General features: G+C 35.5%; 1 protein-coding gene across 3 annotated transcripts in view; it reads right to left on the reverse strand.

The window, feature by feature from the left end:
• Positions 1-6,351: 6,351 nt before the first annotated feature.
• CCDC171 (coiled-coil domain containing 171) overlaps positions 6,352-27,747 on the reverse strand; it is a 387,879-nt gene continuing 366,483 nt past the window's right edge. For all 3 annotated transcript variants that reach the window (XM_015117649.3, XM_028835151.2, XM_015117650.3), the window contains one exon: positions 6,352-8,774. In XM_015117649.3, coding sequence (XP_014973135.3) covers positions 8,547-8,774 — 228 coding nt within the window. In that variant the 3' untranslated portion in view covers positions 6,352-8,546. The remainder of the gene's footprint in view (positions 8,775-27,747) is intronic.

Here is a 27,747-nt window from a genome sequence, read left to right on the forward strand (position 1 = left end):
CCTTCAGTTATTCTCAAGTCCTTATTAAGTTTTGCCAAATACTACAGCCTTGTTTAGGTAAAGAGATTAAATAACCAAAAATTGTTAAAATGGTAAATTTTATGTTATATATATTTTACCACAATTAAAAAGTTTTTTTAATAATCAAAAAAATTTCCCACAAAGAAAAGCCCAGGCCCAGATAAATTCACTAATTCTAAGTATCTTTTTAAAAAAATTAACATTAACCCTTCCCAAACTCTTTAAAAATTAGAAGAGAAGGGATAATTTCCCAATTCATTTGATGAGCCCAGTATTAGCCTAATACTAGATAAAGATATCACAAGAAAACTTCAAACCAATACTCCTTGTTTTCAGAGATACAAAATCTCCAACAAATCCTAGGAAACTGAATCCAGAAACATGAAAAAAAAGATTACATACCACACCATGACCAAGTGAGATTTATCCCAGGAAGGCAAGATTGGTTTAATGTGTGAAAATCAATCAATGTAAGGCATCATATTAATAAAATACAGGACAAAAAACACATGATCATCTCAACAGATATAGAAAAAATCTTTCACAAACGGAAACACCCTTCTGTGTTAAAAACAGCCAACAAAAGTAAAAATTGAAGGGAACATCTTCAACCTGATAAAGGGCATCTATGAAAACCCAATTGCTAATGTCATACTTCATGGTCTAAGACTTAATGCTTTCCCCCTAAGATCAGGAACATAACAAATACATTCACTCTTGCTACTACTACTCAACACTGTACTGAAGATTACAGCCGAGACAATTTGGCAAGAAGAAGAAATAAAAGGTATTTAGATTAGAAAAGAAGTAAAACTGTCTATTTGCAGATGACATCACGATGTATACAGAAAAATACTAAGACATTCACACCACAAAACTATCTGAATTAAAAAGCTGGAAATAAATCAAAAGTCAATTAACTGGTGAATGAATAAACAAAATGTGGTCTATTCATATAGTGGAATATGATTCCACTTAAAAAGGAATGAAGTAGATACACGGTGCCATATGAACAAACCTGGAAAACATCAGTCTCAGTGAAGGAAGCCAGATAAAAATGGCAATACATATTGTTCTATTTACATGACACATACAAAAATAGGCAAATCCATAGAGATAGAAAGTAGATTATGGTCACCAGGGGATAGAGGATTGGGGGAGGGAAAGTGATTGCCAATGGGTACAGAACTTCTCTTTGGGGTAATACAAATGTTCTGGAATTAGATGGTGATAATTGTTCATCTTTGTGAAATACGTGAAAAACTGTGGATTGTACATTTTAAAAGGATGCATTGTATGTTATGTGAATTATATTTTAATAAAGTGGTACTTTTTTTTTTTTTTTTTTTTTTTTTGAGACGGAGTCTGGCTCTGTCGCCCAGGCTGGAGTGCAGTGGCCGGATCTCAGCTCACTGCAAGCTCCACCTCCCGGGTTTACGACATTCTCCTGCCTCAGCCTCCCGAGTAGCTGGGACTACAGGCGCCCGCCACGTCACCCGGCTAGTTTTTTGTATTTTTTTTAGTAGAGACGGGGTTTCAATGTGTTAGCCAGGATGGTCTCGATCTCCTGACCTCGTGATTCGCCCATCTCGGCCTCCCAAAGTGCTGGGATTACAGGCTTGAGCCACCGCGCCCGGCCTAAAGTGGTACTTTTTAAAAAATATATACATATGTGCTCTTACCTAGGTGTTTGAATTTTTATCTGAATTGTTGTGAAGTAGATAAATCTAGTCAAAGGGTGATTGCCAATTTTGAAAGCTATTTAGAGATACAGTAATACAGGGTTTCTACTCTGATTAACTTCATATTCAGGAAAATCAATGTTGGACTTCCTCAAAATTGTCTCTTAAGAAGAACAGGGATTCTGCCTCCCTACAGATTAAAGACAACAAAAAGCCCAAGTAGGACGCTGAAGCTGATGATGACCTCCATGTGCCAGGACTGTTCTGTGTAGCCCCACCTCTTGTGCACCAGTCACACACATTATGATGTAGTTTGTGACCTCTTGGACCCATGAACACTTCATTAAGAACCCTGCCACCATTTGTTATTAGAAAGCATTTTAATTGTGACTGTGAATGAGAACTCTGCTTCCTAGGAATCTCTCTAAATAGTCTTTAGAGCACATATTTAGACTAATACTCCTCAGTCCAAGGAAAACTGAAGTGGTGCTTCTGTAACCATAGAACCATTTACAATGAGTTCAATAGTCAGTTGTACATCAAAGTCACCAGAATGAACTGATGTCTTTAAACCTCAGGTCCTAAATGATTTGCAGGGAGTGTCTATTTTCCAAAGCTTTCCATGTGCACTTTTACTGCCTAAGCCTCCTACTTTTAAACCAGAAGTAAACTTAGAAAAAAAAAAAAACGTATTTTGCTTACTGTTTGAAGAAAAAGGCAAAAATGAGATGTCCTATTAGATAACCTGTAATTATTAATCTTACTGTTCTTTTTACTAGGTATCCAATACAATTCCATTCATCCTAGATCACATTTAAGATTTTCCTCTTATATAGACACCCAAAACACAGAAGGGATCTACTGAAGACAGCTCACCTTATATTCTTGTCATGGTGAATATTTATGAATATCCGCTAGCTCTTAACCTGTCAGATGAGTCTTCTTCAGATCTAAATAAGCCTTCCTATTTTACGTAGTTTCCTATAGCCGCACAACATTTCTGGAGCTGCTTCACTGGGAGGGCTCTGTCAACAATCAGCATTTCACTGGCATTAACATGCAATAAAAGACAATGAACCATGACTCAATTAAACCACAAAAAAACTGTCTTCAGATAATATTAACCCAGTAGTTTTCAAAGCTTTATATGTTATGGGGCTTCTGCTGCCTAACATTAAGGTCAGTGCTTTAAAAACATATGCCTAAGCATCAAACACACCTACACAGAAGATGATTTAGAGGAAGCAGCAAAACTCTGTTTTGATTTATCTCCTTCCCATACCGTATTCAGAGATTTTACAACTTAGAGTATGTGACATCAATTAGGTATCACTACTGCAAAGAGTAAGAACACATTTTCCCATCGCAATGTCCATGGAAATGTAATTTGCCCATAAGATACAGTTAGGGAGACCTTTAGATTCCAATTTGTTTAAAACAACAACTAGAAAAGATTAATGCAGGGGGAGGTTCAGAAAAAATACGTAGGCACCCACAATATGACTAACAGGACATCTGATATCTGGATATGTCAATCGACACATTCTACAGCCAAAAAAGAGTCTTGTAATAAAATTGCTAAGGTAAAAGAAAAAAGATGGAGCTCTTCTAATATGTAAATTTACACATTTATGTCTCACTTAACCAAGAGGACTAGAGGAATGGAGGGGTTCCTTACAGAACCAGAGGCTTTATTTTTCTTTTCTTTGCTTGGCTGTACTTGAACTATTTAACACTCTAGGTTTAAATCTTCAATATTTTAGGTTTGATCACATTTAACACTTAGTCATTTCAATTAAAATTGCCTCCTTTCTCCCATTAAACTAAACCATCAGGAAAAACTATATGATTTCACCAAAGTAAAGACAAAATGGATTCAAATATTATATTGTAAAAATTTTAGAAGATTTCCTTGTTGAATAAAATTATTAAAATTCTCTCGCTTCAATTATTACAAAAGGCAGGGAGAAATGACCAGCAACATATTGAACTCACGAGTAAACAGTAAAAGAAAATGCTCTGGCACATTTAAATATATAATTCATAAATTCCCTATTGTTATTTTAAGCTGTGATTAATACAAATTCATTCAAGATTCAATTTCTTTTGTAAGAAAGCTACTAAAATATGCCAACTAAAATGGAATCAAATAAAAACAATCATTTAAAGTAGATCTTTAAGAAAAGTTTAATACATTTAAGGCATCTTTTTAAAACTGTAAGAATTAAAATATATATTGAAATCACAGGTTAATTGAAGAATTATCAAAAATGATGGCAATAGAGTGTGACTCTATGCTGGCCCAATATAATCACTGTTTATTATATTCAGAAGCCATGAATATAAAATGGAAATCGAAAAGAATTTGAAAATTCAAGTTATGAAGGCAACTATTATGGATAATTTAAAAGAAAGAACAGTTTCTCTGTTTGCTAATATTAAAAGATTAATGTATTAATCTTTTCAAAAAATTACTAAAAGTTTACTGGTGTATTAGTTTCCTTTGGTGACTATGACATATTGCCACAAATTACCACAAACTTGTGGCTTAAAGCAGCACAAATGTATTTTCTTACAATCCTGGAGGCTCTGAGAGGAGAATCCATTTCCTTGCCTCTTTCTGCCTCTAGTACCCTCTGAAAGCCTTAGGTCTGGACTCTGCATCCATCTTCAGAGCACATCACTTCAACCCCAGCTTCCATCATCGTATCAACCAACCCCTGCACCTCCCTCTCTTACAAAGATACCTCCTGTTGCATTTAGAGCACACCCAGCTAATCCAGGATAATCTCCCCATCTCAAGATCCTTAACTTAACCACACCTGGAAAATCCCTTTGCCATAGACGGTAACATTCACAGGTTCCAGTGATTAGTATATGGACATCTTGTAGGGCCATTATTCAGCCTACTATGCTAGTCCAGAAAATATATTTTTAAATCTTTATCCTAGGAGTTACACAAGTGAATGCTTTATTGATCAGCTTTATTTGGCATATGGCATTATTTTCCATTGGGAAGTAATAGCATGGCCAGGCTGACTTACCATCAGTACCTCTCAACAGAGACTCTGCTTCTGAGAGTATCTGTGTGATCTTGTGGGCCAAGCTAGAGACAATGGGCAACACAGTCAGCATGGTGTTTCCTTTGAAAGATAGACACAAACTTCACAGTTACTATTTACATACATAGTGCTAGTATGGATGTATTTTGTTTTGTCTAATCAATTCATAAGAAATCTAGATTTCAAATGAAAACATACTTACCAAAATTATTCCTAACTGGTCAGGACAATTAAAAAAAAAATTTTTTTTTCTTTTTAAAAAGTGTTAATTATTTCTGGAAGGCTGGACTGGCAGTGTTTCAAAATAATGTGGGCTTTGGAATTGCAGCTCTAGGCTTACTAATTCCTAGGTTATGTATGATCTTTGGTAGCCAGATGCTTAACATTTTTGATCCTCAATTATTCATGTCTAAAATGGTGATGCAAATACCCATGCTAGAGGTTTGTTGTGAGATCATTAGTTTTGCTATAATAACTGGCATAAAGCAGTTGCTTGGTAAATATTAATTATCTTCCACCTTTTATATTAGAAAACTTTTCTGTAAAAAGTGCACCGTGAGGGCACAGTGGTACGCATCTGCAGTCCCTAGTACTCAGGAGGCTGAGGTGGGAGGATCACTTGAGCCCAGGAGTTCAAGATCGGCCTGGGCAACACTGCGAGAGCCCATCTCTTAAAAAAAGAACAAGTGCACAGTGAAGTAGGATCAACCTACTATTGTTCGGTGTGGTCTACAGAATGAATTTAGACAACTGGTAAATAAAGTAACATGAAACTAGTAATAATCTCATTAAACATTCAATAATAGCATATGTCATAAATGTGAAATAGGAAATAGAGTTGCTAAGTTTAATAAGGGTCAGATATTTGGTAAATTAAAGTGATCATTCTATTTAAAAGGTTATTTATTTATGTCATTAAAGTATCACTGAACTGGCAATTTTTGCAATCCTAAACCTCTTTGTTTTTATATTATGTCATTACAAAATACACGTATTAAAAATGTTGGCAACTTCTCAAAACGTAAGTGTGACTCAGGTATCAGAACAATAACTTTAAGAATTAATAGTGATGGGTATTATAGGTGTTTTTCTAGATCACAGAAGGTCAGTAAGAAAATCCACATTCTGAAGTATAAGGTAAAATTTCCTTTCCTCTACAAAAATATGTGAAGTCATTCTCCTGAGATATGTCTACTCTATACATCATTGTTTAAAAGATAAAGAAGCTGATAGAGCAACTGTCCTTGCCAACACAACAGAGATCTCAAATATGCAGCAATTGGTCACTAAGGTGCTTAGAAGCAGTCTAGAGTTTCTCAGATCTCCATAGGATATGTCATTAAATCTTCTCCTCCTGCTGGGTCTGACTTCTGGGAAAAAAGCATATGGTATAAATATTACTATATTTGGTAGTGAATACTAATGATCGCTCAGGAGGTTCATCCTTCAGTTTCTATGGCCTTTAGCATCTAGTTGCTTATAAATGTGACATGCTTTGATTTGATTTAATCATAATTTATGAATTTTGAATTTATGGTTCAGAATTCAAGGTACAAAATGTACCTGTAAAGTCAGATACCCATATATATGAAGACACATACACATTTATTTTTGGAGTTATCCCATTAACAGATTATAAATTTAAGGCAAGAAGACCAAGGCCTTTCCAAAGCACATTTTACAGAAGTGTTGTTCCTCTAAAATCAGTAGGATCTGAAAACAGATTCAACACAAACATACACACACACACTTAGACATAGAGGTTACACATAGTAACATTGTTTTTCTCTAGTGAGAATTGTAAGCTCAATGATATCACATGAACTAAAAAATTGTCTATCAATTTCTAAATGAACAATATCCTAATCATTGTGTGGAACAGCAGAGAAAGGTGTTCTGAGAAGTGCAGAAATTATATGATCTGTATAAAAACAATAAGTAGCACTTTCCATGTTATAGTAAATTTGCAAGTTGAATTTCATACAGGTCATGTTACACAGGTCATATTAAAAATAATTCCGAGGAAAGAATTAAGAGAAATTTGGTTAAAGATATAATTTTACTCCACATAATCTTTCTAAAGTTTTATATAAAGCTAATTATAGTGGTTCGGTATTACAAGAATAGGATGTGTTACATAGTACGACACTAATACTGCTGTGTTCCCTCAGATGGCATAAATCACTTGGCTAATTTGGCTACTAACAAATAGTTAGTATAAAATCTTATTTACCAAGGCCAATAAAAAAATTCTCAGCAGTTGGGTATATTTGAATCAAATGTCACTGTAAAGATAAGACAAAAAAACTTCCGTAATACATACTGTTATATTCTAATGTATCTATAATGAAAGATTCCATAATGAAAAATAATATAAAAAATAGATTCTGTATCAAAACTCTTTGTCAAAAGCTACAGTTCGTATCAGAAGTTAATAGCACTAGGGAGTTAAATGATTAATACAAAAACAAATTCTTACTACAAATATTCTTTTGTTCTTCACTTACCATGATGCAAACTGCAAGGGTTAACCTTTAAGGGTTAAAGAGTTTAATCAATGTCAATGTCTGATCTTCTGAAGGCGATAAAGAACAGTCTGTCTAGCGATACCCAACAGAACATCACTTTGTCAAGCCACAAAGCACCCAAAAGCTTGTCAAGTAAGTTACCAGAAACCTCTTTGTGGTTAGAACTCAGCTCCTTCCTGCTTGACCTATTATTTGATATTTGACCACTTGGTTGCAAGACACTTGCTCTTTCTAGCTGAAATGTCACTGGGGCATCTTGTCAGCTCCCCGACATCTCGGCCTGACATACAATTTTACTTTTGTGTGCTACAAGGCAGAAAATGCAGGGCAATGGCCTTGTTTTAAATTCTGTCAGCATCAAAGATGGGCGTCACTCTTGGGTCCTACCAACAACAAAAACAAAAAAGGAGCCTATTTTGAAGGTCAAAACAGCCATTACCTTGAAGTTTTTCGCTTATACTAAATGTATTACCTGCTATCCTGGTGTGGGAACTGTCCTTATGAAGTGCCTAAACATACCACAGAAATCCTCCAGCACAATTGCTCTACTTTCTTATCAAATGCAGACTTGCTAAAAGAATAAGTTTTCAGTGCCTTCAGGGACCAGATTCAGCAGTTAACTTAACTTGTTCAAATGGGCAAGTGGTATCATGTAGCTTTACAAGGAGCAACCTGACCTTCTCACATTGACCAGGAGTGACATTATTGTGCAGGAGGAGAAGCAGTCACATCATTTCTGTTTTGCACAACCTGCTTAAAGTTTGCAACTAAATGCTTGTCTTCAGTTGAGCTGACAAGAGAGAAGAGGGGGCTCAGTGAACCATGGCCGGGCTGCCATGAAATGACAGGAATCATTGGCATACATTTCAAATAGCTCTCTCAATCCTATTAAGCATTGCAGTCCTGCTTTAAAATAGACAAGTATGAAACAACTTTGATAGATAGAGACTAAAATGGCTTATTGATTTTTTTAAGTCTGAGGGAAATTACCCAAAATGTGTCATTCCTTAACATTTAAAAATATGTTACATAAAAATGAGCAACTGTGATAATAAATAAAACTTGGAGAGAAAAAAGTTGGCTATTTCCTTATTCAAGGAGACAGAGCTACCAGAATACATCAAGATATCGCACAAATTTTTTAAATCCACTGCCACTTCTGCTGAAACAAAAGTCAACTAATAAGAAAATTCCCATTCAAAACAATTTTAATTGTACTGTTAACTCTTCCTCCATTTTTAAATTTCATGAAGTCATAATCCAATCTGAGTTGGTCTGTTGGCATTAGCAGACATAGTCACTGGAGAGGAGTGAGATGATGTCAGAGCATGGGGAACAGTATTTATAAATGTCTCCTTTAAGAAAGTGTAAGTTGTATCAAGTTCAGCTTTCAATGGTAAGAAATCCCCAATACCAGTTGTGTCAGCAGGAAGAGGAGCTCTTGAAGGAATGGAGAGATTTGAATGGTCTCGTGATCCTATCTGTGACATACAAAAGAAAAAAATAATAAGCATAGAGTTGAAAACTCTCAAACAGAGCCTAAAACCATAAACAGGCAAGTAGACTAATAATCATTAAAATACAAAATGAGATGGAAATTACTATTTCAATAATCTATATGAGAATATATAGATAGTAAATTATTTTCCAAGTGTGACTGAATCCCTTATTTGCTCTTTTATGACTTTTCTAGACAACAGGAATTTATCTAAACACTAAATCTTTGTGTAAAACTCTTTATAAAGTTATCATGTCAAAGAGTCAATACAATCAGGGATTTTTACCTTGACTTCATTGGCAATTTACAGAAACCGATGCTAATAGCATTTATTTCATTATGCTATATAATAAGTGCCATATAATATGGAAGATTAGATTGCTTAGAAAATAAACTATGAGTATTTATGTTTTTTAAACCTATCTGTTTTACTTACTTGACAAAAGTAGCACAAAGAAAAATAAGCCAATCCCAGTGACCTCTAGAAAATGGCATATTGAGATACAAAATTCTAATGAGAACTCTTTGGGTTTACTTTAATAATAATGCCACCACCCTGTTTTTTCTTTCAACTTTATTACTTTAGGTTCTGGGGTACATGTGCAGATATGTTACATGGGTAATTACTGATTTAAGTCACTGAGGTATGGTGTACAAATGATCCCATCAGCCAGGTGGTGAGCACAGTCCCCGAGAGGTAGTTCTTCAACCCTCTCCCACTCTCATAGTCCCTGGTGCTCAGTGTCTATTGTTTCCATCTTTATGTCCATGATACCACCCTGTTTTGATAAAGACTATTATAAGTATTTAGAAATCATGTGTCAAAATAAGGGAATGAATAATTTGTCATATATTTGAGAACACTGATGGTATCCAGAAACTGTTGGAAATTAAACTTAAAAATGCCACACAGTCATGAAATACTGGACAACAGAATTAACATTTTGATAAAGCTACTCATTTAAGCCTTAAGTGATATCACTATCTGGTAGTTAATATTTAACATGAAGAAGTCTTAGCAGTAAAGCAGGTAAGCATTATTTTATGACATTTAAAGATGGCAGGAAAATAGTGATCAATTGTATGGCATAATTTTCCAGATTCCCACAAAATAAATGCTGCTGAAATAACAAGTCTGGTTATAAGTATCTCCACTAAAAATCATACTCTATATTGCAGGGTTTTTTAAAACTTTCTAGTAGATCCCCTTACAGTTTTGATAACAAAATAATGTAAACTATAAGGTATACTTTATTATGTCATGTTATACAAAACTGTTTCTACATGTAAAAACAAGAGGGAAGCTATCACTGGCTTTAGGAAAGTATTAGAAATTCAACTGTTGTATGTGTTACCATTTTTGTGGATTTTTTTAAAACTACAACTGGAGAAAAAAATCAATATCTGCATCTAACACCTAGGTCAGCAATTTTCTTTGATCTTTGTTCTTTTGATTTCTTGATACTCTACTGCAGGCCTATAGCTGACGGAAATCATGTCTTTTAATACTGGAAGTTAGGAAACACCTAAAATGGTCACTTGAAATAGCTCTACGAAGGACAAGGTTTCCCAATGGAAGGAAAACAACTTCCAAAATCATGTGTTGACCCTGATTCATAGTATTAATGAGGTTTTGCTTGCAGAACCAATGCTGGGCCTGATCATCTCAGTTCAGAACCTGAACAGAGGCATCTCATTACATCAGAGGCTAGAGGTGCACACAGCTGCATTTTTACTGCTGCTACAATCATTTTTTAGCAGTGTCATTACTGGATTGACTTTGCAGCTATAAACATTACAGTGCCATCTACTAAGTTCTCATTCTGCCAGGCCTGGGGGTTAGGGGAATGCTGGAAGAGCAGGAAATGGTGGGGCCTGATTTTCTTCTTAATAAACATAGTTATAGCCATAGTATTCTCTATTATAATAGATATTGTCAGAAAAGACTTCAAAAGTTTGTTTTGATACATTTTTGTACTTCAAGTTCTGGTCTAAGAAAACTATGTATGGAAAATAGAGGGGTGTGCAGAATCAGTCTAAGGAAGGTCAGATATCTGCTGGGGGTATTTTCTTCTTGATGTTTAGATAAAGGTGACTATGCCAAATTGACCAACCATTCCTGTTTCGTCAATATTAGTGATATGCATAATTTACTCAAACCTATATGCTGTACTTAAAGTTTACCTTTTTGTTCTTGTGAATCCATCAACCTAACACATTACAAAGCTAGGAAGGCAGTGTTTAGGGAAAGTCTCTACTAACTGCTCATTTCTCTTTAATATTCTACAGATCTTGGTACCCTACAAAGAGGTCCCTCTTTTGCCTTTTCTCATCCTACTTTTTCTAATATGTCTACTTTCCACTACATTGTCTGAAAGCACCCTTTCATCTAATATAACATTTTTGACTAAATAACCTTGAAATGGGGTGTTATTTCCCTAGTATTTCAAATTAGTCTCACTTTTTGCACACCATTTTCTGACCTTATGTCCTAAACATGGAAAATAATCTAAAAATCTCCAGAGATGAAAAAAAAAAGAGACAGAGAGAGATATCCTTTAAGTCTTGTATTCCCCAAAAGTATAGTCTCTAGAAAGTAAACAGAGTTACTTTTATATAAAGGAAAACAAATGACTGATTTTGCTACTGGGATCATCTGCTGTACTGCTAGGAAAAAACTTTTTTCATGAAATGAGGTAAAGTCTGATTTTAAGTCACTTAAGAGCTTAAAAAAAAGCCACTGGCTGGAGGCAGTGGCTCATGCCTGTAATCCCAGCACTTTGGGAGGCTGAGGCAGGTGGATCACCTGAGGTCAGGAGTTGGAGACCAGCCTGGCCAACATGCTGAAACCTCGCCTCTGCTAAAAATACAAAAATTAGCTGGGCGTGCGCCTGTAATCCCAGCTATTTGGGAGGCTGAGGCAGGGGAATCACTTGAACCCGGAGGCGGAGGGTGCAGTGAGCCAAGATCGTGCCACTGCACACTGCACTCCAGCCTGGGCAACAGAGCGAGACTCTGTCTCAAACAACAACAACAACAAAAAAGCTAGCAACAATTCTGGTGAAACTTTGATTTGAGAATGTGATGTTAAAATAACAAGTAAATATGAACTGTTTTTCTTGTCATAAATATCCAGAATAATATCCAGAAATACATAATACTTTTGTACTATTTTAATGTAACAGAGAGAGTAAAGGACAGTTAAATAACTTTTTGTCAGAGAACATTAAAAGTTAGTGTGCACCACCTCATCTTGTATTTTAAATCTGTAAAGCTTGTGGTAATATAAACTACTTTTAAAACCACTGAGGTGTTCTGCCTCTTACGTAAATCTAAATTTAGGCAGTTTTTCAAAAGGAAATTAGGTGCCTGAAATAAAAGCTAGGTGTCATGTGAATCTTTATGGAAGCACTTTTATTTACTCAATAAGCTATAAATGATTCTATTTGAACTGCTATAGTCCATCAGCTAAATACATATTCACAATACAAAATGTGTCTACTAAATTTCTACATTTTAAAATCTTATGAAATACAGTAATTGGACACATCCAATAGCCATTTTCCAAGGCTTTAATATCTTAATTTTCCACAAATGTTTTTCAAACAAAAATAAACAAATAAAGCATTAGTCTAATAATAAAATAACCACCCAATAAATTGTCTGTAAGTCAAAGTCTTTTTGCCGACCAAGGCTTCTGAAACTAAGCCATTTGTCTCCTGTGTAACATTTATGATCAAGTTAAGTCTTCTAGAATTTAGTATTATAAAAAGTGAGGAAAAATGTTATTTAGTAAGCCTCAGTAGTATTGCATGGAGATTATGCTAAGCACATAGTGTGGTGAAAAGAATACCAGACTGAAGATCAGCGGACTCTAGCTTCTCCTCACAGCTCTTTTACAATCCGACTGGGTCATTTGAGGCAGGTAAATTAGTCCATCCAAATGAGGGGCTGGACTCTTTCCAGCTTTGAAATTCTACAGGTCTGCCATAATTCCACATGTGAGAGCATATACTATATAAACCCTAACTTTTTTGAGGGACATCAACCCAGAAATCAGTTTCCCGAATATAATACTTGAGAGGATGTAGATTTACCATTCTTAAGGGGAAAGAATACATATTGCACATTGCACATTGTTCTAAAATAAAGCCAAATAGATAACAAGATTAGCCACAATTTCGATGACGTGGCTTCATTCAATTAGATTCTATAGTACTCTTTCATTACTTCAAACTCCATGATGATGTTTTAAACCCTGTAAATTATTGACTGCTTTTAAGTAGTCTGCACAGCTCCACATAAACAGATGAAGAAATCAAAGCACCCACCAGAGGGTGTTACAGTGAGGTCCCCTTGCCACTTCTACTTTGGTTCCTAACGTGAGAGTCTTACCAACAGAGTCTCAATACTCAGTGTCACAAAGTTTTCTTTCTTCTAAATACTTCAGGTTAGTTAGCCAAATTCTACCTGTCAATTTTCCAGTTGTCATGCTGGCCTCATAGGACACTGTAGTTTACACAGTCAGAGTTGGCAAAAATCACATAGTTTTCTCTTGTGGAATACTCAATTTTATATCTGAGATATATACACATAAAAACATGCATTCACCTTATAAATATATACACACATATACTTGATATATTATTATATAAATATATATATATATACACACACTCAGACACACACATCTGCTATCATGCCATCCAATATTTATTTCTCATACAGTAGTTACCAATTCTAACTTTTAGCTACCAATAACAAGCTTGTAGGAATATTTTATGCATTCTTCTCCCTGTAAGTCATTAAACCTTAGTACAGACTAGTTTTACTATCTTACTGACATCAAGGCATAGGAAGAAATGTGAGTTAATGGAAAAATGCAAAGAAGTTGCATTAGGAAACACCCTAAGAGCCCAGCGTGCCTAGAGATCTAAAAAGGACAATCACAGAGGTAGAAACAAATCAGAAAAAAGGGGTAGAATGTATTAACAGGAACTTGATTCACATCACAACAGCTCTGTCCTCAGGCAGACACTCAGTATTCTATCTGGTTCTAATTCAGCCTTGGCTACTTTTTTGATGCGGAATATTGATTGAATCAATGGTTTTGATTCTTCATGCTTCCCTATAACCATGCCCTTGCTCTTGGCTTCCCTGTCCAGCCTCATCTACCATTTCCTCACTTGTACTGTGCAAGCCAGGTACATGGAACTTGTGAGTCCCTAATTAGGATATTCCATAGTTCACATCGCCCTCCAGTCTGTCCACTTCTGCTCTTTGTTGGGTGAGTCCTCCACGTTTCAAACTCTGGCCAAGGTCTGCCTCTTTCATGAGGCTTTTCTGGATCCTCTTCCCATCCTTCCCCAACTACAGCTAACTGTAACATCCAATCTCATTTTTACATTCCTTCATGAGCATTTATTTTACTATTTTTTCACTTATTTGTATATCCTTATATTTCCCCTATAAAACTACGAGCACTTAGTGTAATGGAATCATGATTTTGTACCCCTAGCACTTAGCAGAATATCTGGGACTAAATAAGATTCCTAAATGATGAATGAGTGAATGAACAAATGACTTATATTATTACTTCATGGTCTTGGTGTTTTATTGTTATTTCACACATATACAGCTTATGTCACAATTAGATTTAGCAAAGAATAATGGAAAGAATATGGGCTTTGAAAGTGGAAAGAATTAAGGTTCTAAACTTCATTCTGCCATTTACTAATTATGTGATCCTTGACAAGTTACTTAACCTGTATGAACTTGTATCCTTATCTGTAAAGGAGGAAGACTAATTCCTCACAGGGCTGTTATGAGGATTAAATGGAATAATATACACAAAAATGTGTAGCATAGAGTAGCTCCTCTTCTTCACTTCTCTTTTTTACTCTTCTCAAATGATATAAATTCTAACTTTACAATTATAGTCAACATGTATTGAGCACGTCAGGCACTGTGCTAGATTTCCTTTTACAGGCATTATCTGAATTCTCACAGTGACTCAATCAGAAAGCACTACAATTATCTTCATTCTACAGTTGAAGAGACTAGGGCTCAGAAGAGCAGAATAAATTGCCACTGGTTGCACAGCTTGCTAATGGTAGAAAGGGATGTGAATCTTGATTCCTCTGACTCTCCTATTCATATGCTTGACCACTACCTTACCATGTCACCCAAGGAAGATAGAGCCTAGCCTCAGGCTTATTTTATATCTAGAGGCATTTCATCAACAAAATAAGGGCTCAACAAACCTTTCTGAAAATGGAAAATAAAAGTACATAGATTGTGTTAGAGGCTAAAATAAATGTTTATATTTATTTTATTGTGGTCCAACATTTGAATGCCTGTGGTACTTACTGGAGTAAATACATACATCTCATGGAACTTACACAAAAATGAAAGTTATAGCCCTTTCATCAAAGGAGCTTACGTGTTGTTATATTCAGAGACAAAATGAGGCACTGAGGTTTTAAATTACACTAGAATATTTAAGGCCAAGCGTGGTGGCTCATGCCTGTAATCCCAGCACTTTGGGAGGCTGAGGCTGGCAGATTATCTGAAGTCAGGAGTTTGAGACAAGCCTGACCAACATGGTGAAAACCTATCTCTGCTTAAAAATACAAAAAATTAGTCAGGCATGCTGGTGGGTGCCTGTAATCCCAGCTACCCGGGAGGCTGAGGCAGGAGAATCGCTTGAACCTGGGAGGCAGAGGTTGCAGTGAGCTGAGATCGTGCCATTGCTCTCCAGCCTGGGTGACAAGAGTGAGACTCTGTCTCAAAAAATAATTAATTAATTAAATTACACTAGAACATTTAAACTTTAATTTTAAATTACTTCAAGATATCTTGTGCCTGACAAAACAGTAAGTCCCATTTTCTTCTCCAGGATGTTTAGATTTCCTGATGTGGTTGAGGTTATAAAAAGAGTTGAAGAATTCTCCCAAGTGGCTGTTGTTCTTTCTTTTCTTAGTATTCTTCATACCCTTGTGCTTGCAGTCTGTTGCAAACCTGACAATCCTGACACAACTGATGGTAGAGAGTGCCAGAAATGGCCAGAAAATGCAAAGGAAGCATTTTCCCCTCTGTCTTAGAAACATACACTCCCAAACAATTCAGAGAGAATTGAAAATGTAAATAAATTTATGCACTCAAATATAGGAAAAGATACAAAAACCAAATAAATAAATAAAAGCATACCATATAGAAAAATGCTACTGAAAGTCTGAAATGACAAACTGGTGAAAATATGTGGAACACATAGAAACCCCATACAAGTAACTTTCTTAATTTACAAAAGGTTCATGCAGATCAATTGAAATAATGTAATTAGAAAATAGGCTGAGGGTAGCATATTTATTAAGACTGAGTTCAGTTGTAAGAGAAAACTCTAAATGCTATTGGCTTAAATAAAAGTCTATTTCCCTCTGACAGGGCTATATAAAGTTTCAAGAATCCAGGCTGCTTCTATCTTGGACTCCATAGTTCAGTACATGGCTTTTAACTCATGATCAAAAATGGCTGCTCAAGTTCCAGTTAGTATGTGTGCATTCTAGCCAGAAGAAAGGAAGATGGAACAAAGAAGGAGGCACTGCTTCCGTTTACAGACACTTACTAAAATTGCACAATTTTACTTACATTCCATTGACTAGAACTTAGGTCACATAAGTAATTTAGCTTTCAGAGAGTCTGAGAAATGTAGTTTGTTAGTCTGTTTGTTTGTTTCCTGAGCAGCCCAGGTAACATTCAGAGGCTCTATTACTAAGAAAGAGAGAGAAAACAGATATCAGGAAAGCACTGCCAGGCTCTGCCTCATGTACAAACTGGATGTCTGATGGGGGAGAGAGTAGTATAATAACCAAAAAACATATGAAAAGGTGCTAAACTTCATTCATAAGTAAAGAACTATAATACAACACATCCCAATTAAAGATTACTTTTCATATATCAAATGGGCAAAAACTTAGATGTCTGATGATCTCCACTGTTGAGAAGAGGGAATCCGGCAAACGTTTGCCATGTAGTTAGGGATACAAGCTCGTGCAACGTTTCTGGAAGACAAAAATTTAAAGGTCCTTTGACCTAGCAATTCCACTGCTAGGCATTACTTCTATGGCTACACTCAAAAGAGTTCACCAAGGTGAGCATATGTTCACTGAAGCATTTTTAGATAGATATATAAAACATTTTAAAAATAAAGCCAGAGGTCCATCAACAGAAGGTTATTTAAGTGAAGTATGACACAACCATATAATACAACTATTTTAAAAATGAGGTAAATATGTAAAGGCTGATAGAGAAATATATCCAAGTGAAAAAAAAGTTCAAAATGTATACATGTGTTTATGTGTATATACATATATAAAAATAGTAATATATATTTAAAAATAAGCATAAACACACACACATGCATATCTATCCCTATTTTTTCTGGAAAAAAGAATCACAAGAAATCAAAAGAAACTTAATAATCTTTGGAAAAAAGAACTAAATTGGAGTTTGGGTAGAAAAAAAAGATTTGAAAGGTTAAATTTTTCTTTCCATGATTTTTTAGCTTTAAAATTATTTGAATCATGAGAGAAGGTTATGAATTGGCAGTTCACACAGCAAAAATACATCTGGGTAACAAATAAATGGGGAAAAATGGTAACCCCCACAAGTAATCAAAAATGGAAAATAAGACATTTATTGCCAATAAAAATTAAAACTTAAAAATTACACTAAATGTTAGTGAAAGCATTGTGAAGCAAGCATTCATAAATTGCTAGTAACTGTATAAATTGTTAGAACCACTGGATCTATAATTGGGCAACTGTCTTAAATGGTTAATGACATTTGATCTAACAATTCCATTTATGATTAGGTTCTTTATATTAATAATAACAGATAAAAATTAGAAATACTCTCATATTGAACCAGAAGCATAGTTAAGTAGGCTATAGCTACATGGTGGAAAATTACGTAGCTATAAAATTTACAGTTATAAACTTTTGGATAATGGGACAAATGTTCGGGTCTAACCAAAGGTCAGACCTTTGTAAAGAGCTAGACAGTAAGAATTTCATGCTTTGTAGGCTATATGTTTTCTGTTATAAGCATTAGATACTGCTGTTGTAACACACAAGCAGCCATCGAGGATATGTAAATGAATTAGCATGGCTGTGTTTCAATATAACTTTATTTATGGCCAGTGAAATCTGAATTTCACATAAATTTTATGTGTCATGATACGTTATTATTCTTTTGCTTTTTTCCCATAACTATTTAAAATATTAAAACCATTCTTAGCTCACAGGCCATACAAAAACAGGTGGCATGTAGATTTGCTGACCCTAGGGCTAGACTACATCGTGAAAAAGCGGTACACAAAATTACATATGGTGCTTGTTTTGTGGTATTGGAATTGTTGGGATTTTTTTCTCTATTCTGAGTTAGGATTAGGATTTGTATTTTCCAAATTACCTAGAGTAAGTATGTTTTACTTTTATAGCTAAAAATCCTTTATTAAAAAATGAAACTGTATATATTTATATATACTGAAATACATCTATATATTTTAGTAGAGTTGTGGCTCTGAAATGTGTGGTCAAAATGAAAATGTAACTGGATAGTTAAAGGTCTCAGAGGATAGGTCTTTAAGTGTTTTGCAAGTTTTGAAAAGATTGTAATCTAGCAAAGAACACTCTCATTTCAATGTTTTCAGTTATCTAAGTCATATTTACAGTTTTACATTGAGTAAACACCTACACAAATAATGACACTGAGTAACTTGTTCCTCTACTCTGCACAAATGCAACTCCTTATGCAGAGTGGCTACTTATAACTTGTGTGCCTTCATTTTACTCCAAATAGCACTTCCAGCTGCCAAATTACGACTTCTGTGGTCATAATGTACACATGTCACACTCTCTCTGGGAACTATTAGGCAAAAGTTTTCTGACCACTATTTCATTACTGAAGAATTTCCTCTTAAAGTTATAAATGTTTTTTATTCAATGTCAAAAATTTAGTAGTAATCTGGAAGCTATAAACTTAGACCTCGTAGCAATACGTTTTTCAAGGAGTGGAATTACGGAGCAGGCACTCGGGTAAGGAATAGCAGAGGAAGGAAAGAATCATTTAGAATTCAAAGTAGTTTGAAAGAAATGACTTTCCTAAACTTTTCTAACAATATAAGTATCTGTCAATCACACATCTCAACAAATTTGGCATTAAATTCTCATTTTGCAATTTGAAACCCATTTTTTCTTTGCATGCCCCTCCCTTCCACTGCTGTTTTAGGCCATTTCCTTCATTGTTCCATTATATCACACCTAAAATCCTTAGCAGTTCTTCATGGAATGCTGCAAAGTGTCTTTATTTCCCCACTGACCATGGTATAACCTCTATATTCCCCAGGGCTGTGGACCCTGTGAACAGTTCCATAGCTGGGCGTTTCTGGAGGGACTGGCTATCTTCAGTTAAAAGAATGTGGTCTATTTCTTAGGAAGAGAAAGGCACTTCAGATGTAAGACAAATCATGTGATCTGGGTGTCATATCTGCGGAATGCCTTCAAATCACAACAAGCACTGAGGCATATGTTCTAAAACAAATCACTTAGCTGGCAATGACATTTCCTTTACATGATAGTCAGGAATGTTATTTCTGATATAACCACATCATTTCTAGCAGTCTCAACCCAAATCTATCCCTAGGGAGAACATCTTATGTAACAGTAAAATATAGCAAACACAAAAATCCAAAATAATATGACTCCAGGCTACATTTCAGGAATCGACTCCCTATATTATGAATTCCATATGATAAATTTTCCCTATGCTTGCATAATGCGTAAAGATATCTAAATCCATACCCCTCTTAGTATCCTAAATTAGCTCTATTCATTTATTTTTTCAGTAAATATCTATTGAGTGCCTATGATGTGCCAAATGCTGTTCCAAGTACTGGGATACAACAGTTAATTAAACAAATAAAAATTCCTTGTTTTGGGGATTATTTATTAGACCTTAACTAATCTTCATTCTGATCCAGTTTTCCTTAAATTAGAATCTGTTGAAATACTATGAAACCACATAATTGCTATTTTTATAGGATAAGCTTTGATGCGCAATAGCACTGGAAGTTTCCCATCCTCATCATTCTGCAGATACAAAGTCCCAAGTGAGTCAAGTTACCCTGGTCCTTCCCTGTCCTGCTCATACAAGCCTCAAACATCCCTGTGGATTCCCCATCAAGAGCTGCTTGGTGTCTGTAATCCCTCCATCAGGATCTGCCTTCAATGTGTTAGAGGGCTCAGTAGGCCATATGGGTGATAGCTCTAACAAAAATTTGGGGTGTCCATCCTTCCCTTTCTGTCATCTGAAAACTGTGACAACTCTGACTGAAACCCAGTGTCTTGTGGTGTCTATCACAAAACATTTCTTTCAGCTTCTACCTGTAAGTCCTTTTTCTAAGAGTCCAGATGCCAGTCCCTAGTCCTGCATGGAGGAAAGGCACTAGGTCGTTCTCTCCACTTCGCATCTCCTCCTCTGGGTGTCTGACCATAAAATCTCCACTAGTCCTTCTCCAACTGCCAGAGCCCTCACTCAGATTAACGCTCTAGAGTCGGCACACTGTTTCTTCAAAAAGGCTTAGACTTGTTTGAAATGCAGTTTACGCTTGGGGTAGGTTGTCTACTGGACAATAATTTTAAAATAGGTTTCAAAGCTGTTTGCTAAATATTTTTCATCAGTTATTTGTCTCTTCACTTTGTCTGACCTAAACGTACTTTTAATTTTTGTAAACAAAGTCATCTCTTCAGACTTTGCTATTTCCTACTTCATCTATTCTTTATTGTATGTTTGCTTATTATTTGAAAATATTCAAATATAAGATTAAAGACTAGAATAATAGGATAGATGAAACTCATAAGAAATATTAATAAGCACAGATAATGAATCAGCAAGTAGTTTGTGGGACATAGGCAGAATTCATATGGTAAGACATGTTACTTTATAGATAGAAATGGATGGAAAGGCCACACCATAAGGTAGAGATAAGCCACCTCTAGTTAATGTCATCCTTAAATTGACCCTAGAACTGCAGATAAAACACAAAGCTATTCAGCAGCCTCAGTGGCAAATTATAGCCATTGGCCAGGCATGTTTGTCCCTGTATCTCTCCTAGATAGCAAGTGTGTGTAAGTAGCCTCAGGCACCTTCAGTCTTCCAAGCCCCCTGTTTCAAATCTCAACCCTGATCCTCATAACCTCACAGAGAGTGAAGAAGGCTGATGCAGTGGAGAGAGACAGGGCACATGAACACTGCATAACTAAGAAGTCAGGTTATGATCCTTCCCCCTGCTTGCTCCCTGCTGTATCTCTTCTTGCTTTTTGCTGTATGTTTAGTACCACAAACCATGTGATTTCAGCATATTAACTTGGTCTGTGATACCTTCTGTTATGACCTCTTGGATAACTTGACTGGTAGTCTTCTTGGACACTACCATCACATTAAGGTAATTTCTCATAAAACAGCTTTGCTCTCCCGCACTAATCAAAATGCTGATCCTGAAGCATGCCCTGCTTTCTCCTGTCTTGGAGCCACGTTTGCATGCTGCCCTTTTTATTTAGAAGGAGGCTCCTTCATCAGGTTAACTCCTACTGTTTGTCAAAGCTTACCTCAGGTATCACCTTTACCCCAAACTTTCCCTGGCCTCTGTCACCTTGTATAATATAATATAATTAATATAATATAATATAATATAATATAATATAATATGATACGATATAATACCTCACCTCTGTGTTATTATAACACCCCATACACACTTTTATAATAGCACAGTATCACAGTCTTATGTTTGCTTAAACCTGCACTATTCAATATGGTAGCCACATGTAGCTATTTAATTTACATTAATTAAAATTTAATATAAAATTAAATTAAAGATTAAAGTTCAGTTCCTCAGTCACACTAACCACATTCCAAGTGCCCCAAAGCCATATTTCTATCATCACAGTAAGTTCTAATGAATAGTGCTGGCTTAGAGTGTTCATTCCTTGAAGCCACAGGCTATTTTGCTTGCTTGTTTCTATACTACCAGTGGCCTGCACAGTGACAAGTACAGAGCAGGTACTCTATATACCTGCCTGTTGAATGAATGAACGAATGGATGAGTGAGTTAATGGACTTATTCTAGTCCATATTCTAAAGAAAATGAATAGGGTATCTTTTAATATTAAACTCCTCTTTCTGCAAATATTTTTATTTCACAGAGTTTAACTTCATTTTCTTTAATTTCAACTTTCTTCAATTCCTCCTTTGGAAGTGTCTCAAGCTACAGAAGGGAACTTACTGTTCTTTTCAATGCTAATCTATACTGACCTTCTGGTGGCTATAATTATTGCATTATACCTTAGGCCACTGAGAAAAAGAAAGAAAGAAGCCTGTGACAACAGATAAGAGGTAAGTTATCTTGGCCAGTGTCCATTCTCAAGACATTCAGACAGGAATCCTAGCTCCCTAAAGTTTGATTTTCTGTATCAGGGGAAAATGCATTGCTTATTCCACTGCTTTAATTGTCAATTTTCACGCTCTCTTGAGAAAAAGATTCTATTATAAGCTAAATTTTTAGGAAATCTAATTGTTTGATGTAAACCTTCAAAGTTTCCTTTGAGTTGAATGTCTATCTGCTTGGGCAGAAAAGGGGAAAAGAGGGAATTTACATTCACTTTGCTAAACATTAGCATCTTTTGTTCAATCATTTGAATGCAGGACAGTTAGGGGGAAACAGCTTAGAGAACAAGAGTTGACACATACAGTGTAAAATCTTTTAAGGTGCTTGGATTCAATGAGGGAGAAAGTGAGACGGAACCATATTTCAGCTTCCTAACTGTGTTCCAGTCTGCGGGAACTTTGTGACAGGTCTCTGTCTCTCAGCCACACTTGACTGGCTTTTGCTGACATTCAGCTGTCAGACAGCAACCCTTTACCAGGCCCCTAACATGCTCCACAGCTTCACCCAATTAACTCGCTTTCACTTGACACGGCAGCAAAAAGCTTCATAATAGGTGGTCAAGGTGCATGGTGTCTGCCTGCCCTCGAACTGCTCACACACAGCAAGATGTTTAACGACTTTTCTTCTTGCCTGTACGCTCAGAACTAGTATGACTACAGTTTAGTCATTCCATATATTGAATTGGACAGGAATCTAGGAAATATTATAGTGATACATTAAGCTGCTCAAAAAAAAAAAAAAACTTCTAGATGACTAAAGTTAAATTTCAAGTCAGTTCTTTCGGCCCTACTGACAGAAAGATTTGATTTTTAGATTACCAAAATTTAATATTAACTATAAATTTATAGTTAATTTTTCCATTATATCATTAATAACAATATTGTATGAAGGCTACCTGGCATTAAAAAAGAACATCTGACAAGTAAAAGTGCAAAGGTCTAGGCACATTCAAAAGTATGGAATTTAGCCTCTACTCATAAACATGCACTTATGGACAAACTCAACAATAATTATTCTGTAAATTTTTGTCATGTTGCTGAGGCTTTCAGACGAAATACATTGTACTTGAATACATGTTCAGCTAAGAAATAAAATTTTAATACTTTTTTGGAAAATTAAGTATTTTGCACATTTTTTTCTCACCTCCCAATATGTTCAGAGCTAAGCATATAATCAGTTTTCATTTATTTGCACTCTGAAAATTTGAGTTATTTTAAAAATCAATGTTATATAAAGAAAAGGAAAAGTAATATAAACTATGCTTCCTTTAGAAACCTACATTTTTAAAGCTGTGTGATAAAGAGGCCACAAAATGTTAAAGATAGGTCTCTTTGTTACTGACATCCAAATGCAGATCCTTATAGTTACTAAGGCAGAATTATGATTTCAATTCCAAGTATCCTATCAGTACTCAAAGCTGAAAAACTAATTACAAGATGGGGAATCCTAGCCTCCATCATTATAAACTAATCCCAACAGATATTTACCACTATTTCACACTAGGCAAAGCACAGTTTGACCATAACTTACCATTCTATGAATCTGAGAAGACGCTTCAAGCTTTCGAAGTCAGGTCTCCAAGTAGAAGTGCTTTTGTGACATGCCTTCAAATTTCAGAAAACCTTTCTTTACGTAAATGCACATTTGTTATATTGAACACTGCTCACTTCTTACCAGAAGTTCAAGGAAGGGAGAGATCTTGAATGAATTACTAAGTAATTAGGAAATTGCACTGCATCAATTTTATTCGTTAAGTCCAGCCACATTTTTCATCTAAATCTATCTAAAATCTAATCCTTTTCTATCTCCACTGTTACTGTCCTCACACAGATAATTCTCACTTCTCACTTGCACTACTTTAATGTTGCTTATTATAATTTGCTATAAGTATACACACACACACACACACACACACATATATGTCTATTTCCTCACTAAAGCTATAGGTCCCTGATAGAAAGCACCTTATCACATCTTATTAAAAATGTAATATAATATAGTGCTTAAGAGCAAGGATTTGAGAGGATTCTGGAAAGATGGCTGAGTAGTAGGCACCAGGAACCACCTAGACAACAATTGCACTGGCAGAATCTGTCTGATGAAAGTATTTTGGAATTCTGGAGTCTATTGAAGGCCTGCAGCTTCCAGGGGAAGGCTTGGACAGTAAATTGTGATTAATTTCAGTCAATTTTAGCTCTTAGCACAGAGGCAGCTATCCATCCATCTCCCACTTCTAGCCCCATGACAGACACATGTGCAAATGTTCTTGGAACAGCTTGCACATAACTTGCCGGAGCCAGGGTAGGCAAAAAGAACCTTGTTCTCCAAATATCACGATCTGTGCTCTGATTATTGCTTCTGATCACAGAGGTACCAAAAGGCAGGTGACCATTATTGTTGCACCTCCCCACATTGCACCTCCCCCTCAGCTGAAGTGACATCCAGGGAATTTAAAAGACCAACATCCTTTCTTCCCTCCTCTTCATCTTTCTCTTTTCCCCCATTTGGGTCCAGACATTAAGGACTAAGATTTAAAAGCAACTACATATATGAGGAAAATTAGAAAGTGACCACACAAGCCCAGGGAAAGGTGCAGATCCAGAAAAGACCTGAGAAGATCGTAAGTTTACATCTCAGGCCGATCCTTGACACATAGATAGCTACAGCAATTTAAAAAAAAATCAGAAAACCCTAGGGAAGGGAGAAAATCTGATTTCCAGAGTTTCTATATTATTATATTCAAATGTTCAGTTTTCAACAACAGCAAAAAAATCACAAAGCATACTAATAAACCGGAAAATATGGTTCATTCAAAGGAAAATAATAAATCAATAGAAACTATCCTTGAAGAAGATTTGATGGCAGGTGTCTGAGACAAAGACATTACAACAACTGTCTTACAGATGCTCAGAGAACTAAAGAAAGATGTGAAGAAAATCAAGAAAACATTATCTGAACAAAATGGAAATATCAATAAAGAGACAGAAAGCCTAGAAAGACACAAACAACAACAAAAGCAGAAATTCTGGAGCTGAAAATTAAAATAACTGAAATGAAAAATTCAATACAGTGATTCAAAAGCAAATCTGAGCAGGAAAAAAAATCAACAAGCATGAAGACAGGACCACAGAAACGACTGAGGCTGAGAAACAGAAAGAAAAAGGATTGAAGGAAAGTGAACAGAGTCTAAGGGACCTGTGGGATAACAACAAGCAGAGCAACATATGCATTGCGGAGATCTAGAATGAAAAGAATGTACTTAAACATCAATAACAGAAGCAAAACTGGAAAGTTCACAAAATTGTGGAATTTAAACAACACACTCTTAAATAACCAATGGTCCAAAGAAGAAATCATGAGGAAAACTGGAAAATACTTAGAAATGAATGAAAATGAAAACACAACATATCAAAACTTATGAGATGCAGTGGAAGCAGTGCTGGGGGGAAATTTACAGCTATAAATGCTTACATTAAGAAACAAGAAAGATCTCAAATCAATAACCTAACTTTACTACTTAAAAAACTAGAAAATAAAAAACTAAACTGAAACCTAGCAGAGGAAGGGGGAAAAAGATTACAGGAGAGATAAATAAAATCAAGACTCTAAAAACAGAAAGAAAGATTGGGAGGCCACGGTGGGTGGATCACGGGGTCAGGAGATCGAGAGCATCCTGGCTAACACGGTGAAACCCCGTCTCTACTAAAAATGGAAAAAAATCAGCCAGGCATGGTGGCGGGGCCTGTAGTACCAGCTACTCAGGAGGCTGAGGCAGGAGAATGGCACGAACCCGGGAGGCAGAGCTTGCAGTGAGCTGAGATCACGCCACTGCACTCCAGCCTGGGCAACAGAGCAGACTCCGTCTCAAAAAAAAAAAAAAAAAAAAGAAAGAAAGAGAGGAAATCAATGAAATCAAAAGTTGGTTCTTTGAAAAGATCAACAAAACTGACAAACTTTTCGCTAGATAGGCAAGAAAAAAAGAAACTCAAATTACTAACATCAAAAGACAAAGTGAGGATATTAGTACCAGTTCCACAGGGGGAAAAGGGGGATTGTAAGACAGTACTATGAACAACTGTACTGACAAATTGAACACCCTCAATGAAATAAACAATTTCCTAGAAACATAAAACCTACCAGGACTAACAAATTAGAAAAAATAAAAATAAAAGGAAAAGATCTATAACTAGTAAACAGACTGACTCAGTAATCAAAAACCTTTCAACAAGAAAAGCCTAGGACCAAATGGCTTCACTGATTAATTCTACCAAACATTTAAAGAAGAATTAACATTAGTCCTCCTCAAACTCTTCCAAATAATTGAAGAGAAGGGAACACTTCCAAATAAATTTTATGAGGCCAGCATTATCCTGTTACTAAAGCCAGACAAATATATCACAAGAAAAGAAAACTATAGGTCAATATCCCCAATGAATATAGATCCAAAAATCCTCAACAAAATACGATCAACTGAATTCAACAGCACAATAAAACGACCAAACACCAAAACTAAGTGGGTTTACCCTGGGATGCAAGAAGAGCTCAACATACAAAAACCAATTTATGTGATATACCACATTAACAGAATGAAGGCTAAAAATCACATGATCATAGATGCATAAAAGCATTTGATTAAGTTTAATACCATTTCCTGATTTAAAACTCTCAACAAACTAGGAATAGAAGGAAATTACCCTAACACAATAAAGGTCATATATATGAAAGGCCCAAAGCAAATATCTTACTCAATGGTGAAAGAATGAAAGCTTTCTCTTTAAGATCAGGAACAAGGCAAACCTAACTACTTTCACCACTTGTATTCAACATAGTACTGGAAGTGCTAGCAAGATAAATTATGCAAGAACAAGAAAAGGCACTCAAATTGGAAAATAAGTGAAATTATCTTTCTTTGCAGATGATATGCTCTTACATGTAGAAAACCCTAAAGATTCCACACCAAATACTATAAGAATGAATAAATGAATTCAGCAAAGTAGGAGGCCAGAAAGTCAACACACAAAAATCAGTTACACTTCCATACCCTAACAATAAATGATACAAAAAGAAAATTACAAAAACAGTTCCATTTAAATAGCATCAAAAAGAATAAAATACCTAGGCATTAAATTAACGAAGGAGGTGAAAACATTTGTATAATAGATACTACAAAACATTGCTGAAAGACATTAAAAACATGAAGAAAGGGAAACATATCCCATGTTAATGGATTAGGATTCTTAATATTTTTTAAGATGTCAATACCACCCAAGCTACTATGCTACAACATGTATGAACCTTGAGGACACTATGCTAAGTGAAATAGGCCAGTCACAAAAAGACAAATACTGTAGAATTCTACTTACATGAAATACTTAGAGTAGTCAAAATAATAGAGAAAAAATAGAATGGTGATTGCCAGGATCTAGGGAGATGGGGGAAATGGGAAATT

Source organism: Macaca mulatta, chromosome 15, assembly GCF_049350105.2.
Source record: "Macaca mulatta isolate MMU2019108-1 chromosome 15, T2T-MMU8v2.0, whole genome shotgun sequence".
NCBI lineage: Eukaryota > Metazoa > Chordata > Mammalia > Primates > Cercopithecidae > Macaca > Macaca mulatta.